The 11395-nt window shown below is 40.9% G+C and overlaps 1 protein-coding gene across 3 annotated transcripts in view; it reads left to right on the forward strand.

The window, feature by feature from the left end:
• The window catches only part of sugct (succinyl-CoA:glutarate-CoA transferase), a 171224-nt gene that overhangs the window by 27249 nt on the left and 132580 nt on the right, over positions 1-11395 (forward strand). For all 3 annotated transcript variants that reach the window (XM_042068058.1, XM_042068059.1, XM_042068060.1), the window contains 3 exons: positions 8606-8691; positions 8872-8922; positions 9177-9297. In XM_042068058.1, the coding sequence (XP_041923992.1) occupies positions 8606-8691; positions 8872-8922; positions 9177-9297 (258 nt within the window). The remainder of the gene's footprint in view (positions 1-8605; positions 8692-8871; positions 8923-9176; positions 9298-11395) is intronic.

The following is an 11395-nucleotide window of genomic DNA, read 5'->3' on the forward strand; positions in this document are numbered from 1 at the left end:
TGATCTTGTCAACACAGTCTTTCATTTCCTTCCTGTCCAGATCCTGTCCATTTTGGGTAGGCCTAGGAGTTGCGTGACCAACTTTTAAACATTTCTCGGGGGAGAAACCCCTGAATCCCCTCTTACATAGGACATTTTATGTCTGGGCTTAACTCTCCAATGTGTTGAGCTCCTAGCAACGTGCCTGCCTAGTGCGTGCGTGCCTGCCATGCGCAACAGCTCAATTTAATTGTAGATTCTGTGCAACATATGCATACTTTGCTATTGTTTCAACCATAGCCTGTCAAGAGAGTGGCGCTGGAACGATTTTAAGGCTATTTCGCATAGGCTACTCAATGGTGCTATTTCACACGCATTATAGCGACCCCCACTCACCGGGGTTAGGTGGAAGGTGTTAATAGACGATTGGCGTAGCCTACAGTGGACTAGGGCTGTCAAAATTGCTCAAAAATGACGTTTGAATTTTCCCTCTAAAATAAACACGTATTCGAATATATTGGAATATCTAGGCTATATCATTTGCGCATTATGTCAGCATCATGTCATCTGTTTTTAACTTTTTGGAAACTTTTGAATTAACTGAAAGTAGATAAATATTTTTTGTTAGTTTTGGAAGTTTATTTTTAAGTAGCCTACAATGGCCAGTTACGACCATGCCAAAATTACCCCTTTTGAAACAATGAGTGAGCAGGCCGCGTGTTTGTATGGTTATATTGCTTGACAGGGGGGATCCCAAGCACCAATCAGCCATAAGGCCACTTTGAGAACATTTCCTAATTCACCTGACACTGATATTCAACATGTTGAAAACTATTTCGGCATAGCCTATAAGCAGTTTAATTAAATGTAATGTTAGCTGTAAACAAACGGGCTACTTGGTGAGGCTTGGCCTCACAGATGCGCTCGTGCCTTAGATGGCAAGAAAAATCTTCATGATATAGGCCTATTAATTGACCGCCCGATTCACGTTGGCTGGGGGGGGGAGGGGGGCCATCAGACATGTGTGCCCAGGGGTCTATGAATTGTTAATCCGGCCCTGCCCCAAACGAACGCAACTTTCCACCTCTGGGACAGCTTAAAAGAAGTCGAGAGGACTCCTAACTTACTAAGACCTATTCACAAACCTATTTTTTATGTTTTGAAATCATATGCGGCTACAGGAGCTTCCAATTGCGAAGAAGCAATTTTGCATTGTATGCATAATTAACATGCAATAACGCCACCAACAACAACCAAAACTACATTGTCAACATGTAAATTAAATGTAACGTTATTGTGAATCAAATTAAAATGTTCTTCTCTTTGCAAACGTAGGCATAGGCATAGCCTAGTGACAGATTAATTTAATAATGTTACAAAGATACTGCATCAATCCGTATGTTTCATTAGGCTACTAGGCTATTTGTTTTGCCTTACTCTTGATTCATTTAGGCTAGGCCATTTTATTCAGTTATTCATCATCTTCCGTCCTTGTGTAGCGCACTCATTCTCAGACCTGTCAACTGTCACTCATCATCATAAGGGAGGTGTTTGGAATCATTTCCGCGTTACAATCATCAGCCAATCAAGCTGGTCACTTCAGTCAAGTTCGTGCATGAGTAATGACGTCATCCATAACAACGAAGACTCACTCTTAGTGAGGAGAAACTTCTAGCTAAAATCTTTTATTGCTATTTAGGAGTACTCCTAGTGGTAAGTCAAAGTCAAAGTCAAAGTCAGCTTTATTGTCAATTTCTTCATATGTTCCAGACATACAAAGAGATCGAAATTACGTTTCTCACTATCCCACGGTGAAGACAAGACATATTTTACCAATTTAGGTCCACAGACAAACATAACATTCAAGTAAACAAAAAAGTAAGTAAATAAGTAAATAAAAAAGTAAGTAAATAAGTAAATAAGAGGGCACATATAATAATGAAAAAATAAGAGCAGCAAAATGTGGTTGAAATTGTGCATAGACAGTCAATAAAAATACTAGTGCAAATTCAGGCCAATAAAAGGCTTGGGTAGTTCTGTTTGACCTAAGTAAGAAGAAAGTGGCATAGTGGTGCAAGTTATGTAAGAGCAGCAGAAGTGTTGTGTGTTGTAAGATAAAAGGCTTTGTGAATATGGCCCCTGGCGTCTAACCCAATGCATAGCCCATTTACACAAAATAATGGTTAAATATTACTGATGATCATTGTTATTTAAGAACATGCAGTGCGCGTACGGCACCAAAAACATCTTGCTCGTAAAAAATCATCATACCGCATATTGTGGCGGTCTGTTATTTAGCCTACTTACTGTAGTAGGCTGCGCAAACCACAGGCCTTTAGCCTATTTTGGGCAAGCCTGCATTCGAGCCAGGCCTTCTGTTGAAGAATTTTATATAAAGCCTGCGCTAACAGTAATCCTCCTACCCCCGCTACCACAGCTGTGGATAGTGTGGCATGCTCACGCGTTATGTGTCCTTCTTGCCAACTTGAAGGCCTATAGCGCAACCATTTACGTATTCATAAAATAACAACTTGCCAGATATGCCTTCATATCTTTGGGCTTCGTTCAGCATTTTGTTCTTCCACTGGAAATGACACTTCTACATTTGCTGCCTGATGCATCCTTTCTGTTTTTATTGTTTAGAAAACATTTGACGTCTTGAGTTAATGCATTAAACATTGTTTGCTAGTAACCCGCCACAAATAGCCTACAGATTCTTGCATGCGTACATTCTCTATTCTCTCCAAAATGTGCCCATTCTATAGGCTGGCCAAGTGCATAATTCTGCGGCATAAAGCATGTAGCCTATTTGTTTATTGTACAGAAAAATTAAAATAACCTGTCAAGCAGTCAATTGACTAGATTGCAGTCAAGAAGTATGGCAAATTAATTTACGAAACCAAAACATGGGTCATAGTTGTCTAAGCCTCTATTGCGTAGCCTGTTAAAAACTGCAGAAGCCTACACTAGGCTACAGATTAATTCTGAACAGTTATTTCTCTAGAATAAATTAGCGTTTGCGATTGACAACGTTGTGATTAGTAGGCTATAACACTGACTTCACAAAGTTAACTTGAATGCATCAATTTTGAACAAAGTTGTGTAGGCTACACCGCGCCCAACACTGACAATAACGTAGACAGCAAATTTAGATATTTTTTCCATTTTGTGGAGCGGCACCGGTAGGCTATCAAAAGCAGATTTCGATTTTCGTTACCACTGTACAGCCAAGCCTTAAGCCATACCCAAGTAGCCTAAATCGAGGTAATGTTTAATTATGCATGATTTATTTTGTTATTGAATTCGTAGGCTGGGATTCCTCTCAGCAACAATTATGTTTAAAGGTAGCCTCCTGCTTTTTCAGAAGGGGCGGCAGGCAGGCTGAAAGTGGTACTAAAGCGATGTACAGTGGCAGAGCGACACACAGTGGCTGAAAGTGGTACTAAAGTTTCACGCAGCTTCACGCCGCGTAATGCGCAACTGAAGTGGCCATTTGAAAGTAATGCCCACTGTATGGCTTGTAGCCTGTATGTTGTAACTATACAAGTCACAACATGTAAATATGAAAATGTTGGAGTTGGAGTGAATTCTAAACTGCATTACCTGCAGGGGCAGGTATGTCTGCTGTGTGTGCGTTAATACACATTGGAGTCTCCTATGTATGCAGTTGTACTGCTCTTAGCCTGACCAACATGCAAAAACGCCTTGATGAAAGTGAAACCGGAGTTTTCCCACATATCCACTTTGTTTTCAGAACTAATTGTTTTCAGTGATACAACCTATGTTTTTGTGTAAATGAAAGGCCAAACCGCATGGAAAAATATATGCATTTTTTTGTGTAAACAGGGTCTTAGAAGCCATCTGTCTAGCTTCTAGCCACAGTGTTGTTGTTGCAAACAAAATCAACAGTTGCTCATCTGTCCATCATTGTACAAAGCCCAATTTGATTGGTTCAAACAGCTCTGGTTCGGGCATAATTGCTCCACAACAGAACAAGTCCAGACCGAACTTCCCGACCTCGAATGTTGTGGGCGGGGCTAAGTTAGGCTGGCACCCAGGCTAGTGTGAAAGTATGTGATCCCTTCGAACAGTTTGGAGTTTTCTGTTGTTTTATCATGATTTTCTTATTTTTAAAGTTTTTAAATATAGATAGATAGTGTGACGGCCGGACCAGCCGCCAGGAAACTGAAACTGAAAAGAAAAACAACTTTTTTTTCAAAGCTCAAAAATTCAAAATTTCTAGGTCGTTTTACATTAAGATATGTCAATGAGTGATAGATAAGAGGTTATTAAGGAATGTGTTTGTGGTGAAATTCGAAAATACATATATTAGTCATTTTTTGACCCTCTCTTTATTCAAATTGCTATGTCTTCCGCAACATAGGACTCATTTTGTGAAACTCATTTCGTGGCACGCCCCAGTTTAATTAAGCAATATAGCACGAGTGAGAGTGGGGTTGGTCATGGATATTCCCACGGGTGTTGTTCAGCCGTAGCCACGAGGCCGGAGGCCGAGTGGCGCAGGCAACAACAGCCGTGGGAATATCCATGACCAATCCCACGATCACAAGTGCTATATTGCTTTTATACAACAATTCTCCACAAACTAAATAATCTGAAAACACCCCATTATTGTTTAAAAATGTTCATTTCGACATCGTTCTTACGCATCAAAAAATAGTTCCCTTTTCAATAGACAGCGTCTTGGTTGCTAGGTAACCAACATTCCAGATCCCTCATTACGGGTCTTTGTGGTTTACATGTCTTCTTGAAAGAAATGTTGAAAGTCGGGCTGAAATCACATTCATATCTAGGTTTGCTGAATGCATGTTACAAGGACACTGGGCCATGTCATGTAAGGGACATGGTACTGCAAAAAACCGGAAACATAGTCTACATTGCAGAACCACTCAACTTTATTAATTTATGGTGAATAAATGTTACACTACTGTGCACAGCCTGACGTGACGATGCTAGCACGTTAGCAACGGTTAGCTAATTATGCTAACGTTAGTCTCCTCCAAGTGACAATCATATTATACACAATGCTGGCAATGCTGAGAACAATTAGCATCCTCGTTTATCTTACTTACATTGAGTTGACTGTGTGGCTTAATCCACAGATGTGGTGAAGCACTGTTTCGTTATGGTTTGCTAAGCAGTAACCCATTGCTTGAAATAGTGGAGAGCTGGGATGAGAACATTGTGTCAAATCTTCGCATTGTATCGCAGAGTGATTTATTATTAGCTGTGCAAAGTCTAAGTTGAAATGTCCAGGGATATTCCAACTCATGGAACGTCTCTCGGCCAATCAGAAACAAATAAATAGTTCCATAGAACCCAATTGTTGTATAAAATAATATAATTTTTAAATAGGGGTTAGGCTAAGACACAGAGGCTCTTGAGTGGAAAAAGTACTGCCTTGGGCGGATGGGCCACACACCTGACAAACAACAACACATACACACAGCAGTGACCTTGAAGACATGAAAATGCTTTGGGGTGTCTGAACTGGTTCAAAGCAGCTTTCTCAGTTAGAGAACAGTATTCTCAGCAGTGCAGTTCATGCAGCTTCAAAAGCACATGTGTCAAGATTTGTCTTGCTTTGTCTGGGAATCGTTAATGTATTAGTAGTCAGGATGCCATTCATCTGCTCGCACATGCCCACCATAGACAGTCGGTCCGGGATGAGGGTTGGGGTAAATTACCTGTGGGACAGCAGGGCCTCTGGACAGTGGGGGCTGAAAAGTTGCCTGGACAGGAATAGTAGTCATGGTAACTCTGAGTGTGATGGTTGGTTGCAACGGACACTGTTTCCACAGGTCCTACATTTCTCCCTTGTGGACGCCCGTGGCGTCCCTGTTTATCTTTGGATCTGTTTCCCCTAGAGTTTCCACATCTTGGTATCTTATTCTCACCTAGACAAGGGGAAAAGTGCTGTGAGAATCATGTTCTTTGATTTCTCAAGTGCTTTTAACACCATCCAACCCCTCAGACTGGGAGACAAGCTCTTGCAGATGGGTGTGGACGCTCACCTGGTAACCTGGATTACAGAATACCTGACCGAGCGACCACAGTTCGTCAGACTGAAGAACTGTCTCTCTGACACTGTGATCAGCAGCACCGGTGCCCCACAGGAAACTGTGCTCTCTCTAGTCCTGTTCACCCTGTACACATTTGACTTCTGCTACAACACCGAGTCATGCCACATGCAGAAGTTTATCTGACAATACTGCAATTGTGGGGTGTATCAGGGACGAGCAAGAGGAGGAGTACAGGAGCCTGGTGGAGGACTTTGTGCAATGGTGCAAACTCAATCACCTCAACACTTCAAAGACCAAGGAGATGGTGGTGGATTTCCGCAGGTCTAAGCCCGCTCTGCTACCAGTCTCCATTGATGGGGTCAATGTGGAGGTGGTAAGCACCTAGAAGTATCTAGGTCTCCACCTGGACAATAAACTGGACTGGTCAGCCAATACTGAAGCACTCTACAAGAAAGGGCAGAGCAGGCTGTACTTCCTGAGGAGGCTGCTGTCCTTCAATGTGTGCAGCAAGCTCCTCAGGATGTTCTACCAGTCTGTTGTTGCCAGCGTCCTCTTCTATGCAGTGATATGCTGGGGAGAAAGCACAAAGAAGAAGGATGACACTGGGCGACTTGACAGGCTGGTAAGGATTGCTGGCTCTGTAGTGGGAGCTGAACTGGAGTGCATCACTTAAATATCTGACAAAAGACCCTGAACAAACTGATCAACATTTTGGACAATTAGTGTCATCCACTCCACAGCACTATTACAAAGCAGAAGAGCTTGATCAGCTGGAGACTTCGCTCACTGCCTTGCACAACAGACAGACTGAGGAAGTCATTTGTCCCCAGGGCCATTGAACTGTTCAATGCTTCACTTAAGGAAGAGGAGAGATAGACTTCTCCACATAGTCTGTCTGCCTCTCCACCCTCTCCATGTTTGTGTACTGTCTGTCCACTAGCCACTTTTTACCACTGTCTTACTGCTTCACTGTTGGCGTGCTATATTAGCACATATGCATAACCCTCCCTCCATCCCACAGCCGGATTGTGGCCACACCTTTACTTAATGCTTTATAATCAATGCTTGTATAATGGCTGTAACCCTATTACGTCAACCCATTCTTGCACTGATATAGTTTTTCTATAGTTTTTTTTTGCCTACTCCCTTATATGTCCATATTTATTTTATGCTGGTCTCTAGACTTTATTCTTGCACTGCTGCACTGTTGGACTTACTCATTTGCACCATCACCATGACACTCACTCTCACAGAGCACCTTACCTTACTATGCACTGAGAATCACAGGCTCAGTCATTGCAAGCTTGCTTAATCTGCCTGCCTCAGTCATTGCAAGCATGCTTAATCACCCCTAAGCACACTATGTGGATACTGTTTTAGACTTGATTTATATTTAGTGTTATTTAGTGTAATTTGTATTTTAGTATATTCTTTATCTTCTACTGTTCTTATTTTTTAGTTGTGTTTTTTATATTACTAGTGCAGTGTCTGTTCAAACATGCTATTCCTGTAGCCCAATTACATGCCTGCAGGTAGGCCTGATTTAAGAATAGGATGATAGGGAAAAACATAATTCCAGGTAAGCATTCAATAATGAATAGGCCTACAGATAATATAATAATATAATAAATGTGAAGTGAGCAAAATTTAAGCATGGCTGCATGTGACATTTTTTACAAATCAAAATGACATAATCCTAACAGCTGTTTTGAGTCAAGGCTATATGCTTAGCCTATTGAATAACTTGATGATAGAGAAAACAAACCATTTTGGAATGGTTTGATGCGTGGAATGATGCATCATATGAAATTTGTAACGGTGTGACTCAAAAACAGTCTCTGGTGGCCTATAATTGACATTACACTCTGTCTGCCACTCGTTGCTTGTCGCTGGTTAGGCTATGCTTTGCATGTGTGGCATTTTGAGACGTTCTTTAATTCGGGCCATTATCGCTCGTTTCAATTTAGGACCTTGCAGTTGGAATTGTCGTTTGCTTATTCAAAGTCTAAAGACAGTTCAAAGTAGCCTGGGCTATTCATATAAGTGACATCATACTCTGTCTGCCACTCGTTGCTTGTCGCTGGTTATGCTTTGCATGTGTGGCATTCTGAGACGTTCTTTAATTCGGGACCATTATCGCTTGTTTCAATTTAGGACCTTGCAGTTGGAATTGTCGTTTGCTTATTCAAAGTCTAAAGACAGTCCAAGTAGCCTGGGCTATTCGAAGTGTCCGTTTATTGCACATCCTTTTTTACGTCATTTTGAAGAGCCACTGCATACCTGTTTGTGTTGGTGTGTTGTTGCAAAATCCGCCAAGTTTGAATCAGTCTGACAAATGGTCAGCGAGATATGCGTGCCACAGACACACACAGACGCTTCTTGCTTTATAGATAGATATACTTTTATTACTTTTTCTGCTGTTAGTGAATGTTGTGTGTATTGTCTGTATGCTACTGAGACCTTGAGTTTCCCGATGGAGATCAATAAAGCATCTATCTATCTATCTATCTATCTATCTATCTATCTATCTACCTTGTCCTGTCTCGCTCACCTAGAAGATGGTTGTTTGCTTTTTGTAATAGGCACAGGAGATGACACCAGAGCTTGGGGACCTCCATTTGTTGGAAACGAGAGTGCATATTTCATTAGTGTCAACAGAAATAAAAAGGTACATACTTTCTATTTGTGTTGGTTTTTATTTAGATACAATACAATACAATTTACAATTTGTATTTAGATACAATACAATACAATACAGAACAATATTTTCTGTTACTTGCATATTGTTGGCTAAATGTTATATCTTATCTAAGTAATCAAAATGTAAATAGCCATTTTTTCTTAACAGAGTATTGCTGTCAATCTCAAAGATCCTAGAGGAGCCAGGATTATAAAAGAGGTACAAAAGCATTATGATAGCATAAAAGCATTATGATACGTATGAACAATTTTCAACAATGCACATCATGCAACGATTTTGTAGGGCTCTATATAGTGAATGAAACTTTCAGTTGGAATGTTGACCACAAAAAAATGGCTGATTCACTACATAGTGCACTTGTGAACATTTTGAACACAGCTATTGTCTTACACATTATAACTTACTGTATGTATGACTGGAGCAATGTTATCTTTTTTGTCGTGATTTCAAAGTTGGCAGAGGTATGTGATGTCCTTGTGGAGAACTACCTGCCCAGAAAATTGAATGAGATGGGTCTTGGCTATCAGGATTTATCAACAGTGGCACCCAGACTGATCTACTGTTCAATATCAGGTAAAGTTTTCTTGCATCACAACATTGCAAGTATGAATAATAAGTCAAATAATTTTGCAAACAGTATTAAATTAAATCAGCCTTAATGGTGATAGTCAGAATTATGGTTGGATAGAAAAATTAGATTAAATGAGCTGTTATGTGTTCTTCCACGACATTTCATTCTGTCCCTGTACGGATTCTGAGTGTATCTTTGTGAGACTGTTTTTAGAGAGAAGAGGTAATATTATGTTCTTGCCATGTTTCTGCATGACATGTTTCTTGATTGCCAGGTTGGCACTAATCAGGGTCATTCTACCAAAAGCATGGAAACTAGCCATCAGTTCTAATTTTACCTGGCTTACCTTAATTGGTTAGCATGGATATCATGGATTTGTTTACTACTGTTAAGCGGATGATAGTCAACTTTAGATGTATATTTCTGCAAGCCTGTCACAATGCATTATGTACAACATTATGTACATCTACAAAAAGTTTCAGCGGTCACAAATTTCATCCGATTTTCATAGAATTTGGCAGAGATTATATTCAGACCGAGCTGCAGAAACAATACTTGACAGATTTTTTCAATTTGAAGTTTATTCACCAGTGACAGTCAATCAAATATGGCGACGAAGCCGCCAAACAGGAAGTGGACTAAATATGTCCTCTAGGGGCGTTGTAACAAAGTAAATGAGCTTATTTCTCAGCCGTTCTTTATCCAATTGCCATCAAACTTGCTGTGAGGTGCTTGCTCATGCCATGGCAACGCCATTCTTGCTATAGCGCACTGCTAGGCCCCACATTGCTGCTTGCAGCTATATTTTCTTAATTGAGCTTATATCTCAGCCGTTCTTTGTCCAATTGTCATCAAAGTTGATGTGCGTGCTTACTCATGCCATGGCAGTGCCATTCCTACTAGGCCCCCACATTGCTGCTTGCAGCTATATTTGTTCTTTTTAAAGGAACACGCCACCCAATGTCATTAGTAATATATGTTCTTACCTTAACTTTCACGAGTTGAGTCATACCTCTCCCGTGTCGGTAGGTGCACTCAAACGCTCTGACGCGCGGCGCAAATGTGTTAGTATGTTTCTTTGCTAGTGGGCTCAGACATAGCCATAGAGGGAGGAAGACAACAGTAAACAAACACATCCACGTTTTCCCTACTTAAATACAGTTGCACGAGTAGTTGATAAAAATGTCACACAACATGAAACGTGGCAATTTTCCAAGCGAATAAACAGGAGAGCTAAAATGTGTGGTGCAATAGCACTTGGGAGTACTTCGACGTTAGCGTAGTAAGTAAGGGATAATGTATAGAACGCCGGTCATTATGGGGAAAATAAGTCCCGACAGGGTGAACCGGGCGGAAGGGTCTTGTTTCACCCTGAAGGGACTTATTTTTCCATAATGACCGGCGTTCTATACATTATCCCGCTTATTATACGGCTACTTACCAAAACGAAAATACACTTATTTGTTACCGTTTCGTCGTGGCTTTTGCTGAGAAACAAATAGTTCGCAACACACGCTGAACTTGAATCAAACATTCTTTAGAACACAGCTGATCAACCGTCTGCTTTCACTTTTGAATGAAGTTCCAATGCAAGTGACCGGAATACTTGCGGAGTGATATGATCAGCAGCACAAAACCCGTTGCCATTGACAGCGGTAATTATATGTTTGCAGCGGTAATTACATGAATCTATTTTACCGTAGAACATTGGGAAATCCCATTCAAGTCAATGGAGCATTCTACTAGCATTGTGAAGAGCCGTATAATAATATTAATTAACACCTAATTGTAGATCCTATCCACCACAGAGTTTAGAATCCATGCTTGATCGACCCCTCAGCCTCCCCCTCCCCTCTGAGCGAGAGAGAGAGGCACACACACTAGAGATGCGCGGATAGGCTATTATTTCAACCGTAACTGCATAGCAAAACTTATCCATCCGCACCAAAGTTTTTTGACCAATTTTCAAAACTGCACCCGCCCGCCATCCGCTGGTTGTTTTAATGTATATGGGTGATGCGGCGCTGCAGACGTGAGGCTAGAAAGCTCTTGCCTGTTCTAGAAAGACTGATCCAATGCAGCAAATATATTAAAAGGCTA

Source organism: Alosa sapidissima, chromosome 17 (genome assembly GCF_018492685.1).
Source record: "Alosa sapidissima isolate fAloSap1 chromosome 17, fAloSap1.pri, whole genome shotgun sequence".
Lineage (NCBI taxonomy): Eukaryota > Metazoa > Chordata > Actinopteri > Clupeiformes > Clupeidae > Alosa > Alosa sapidissima.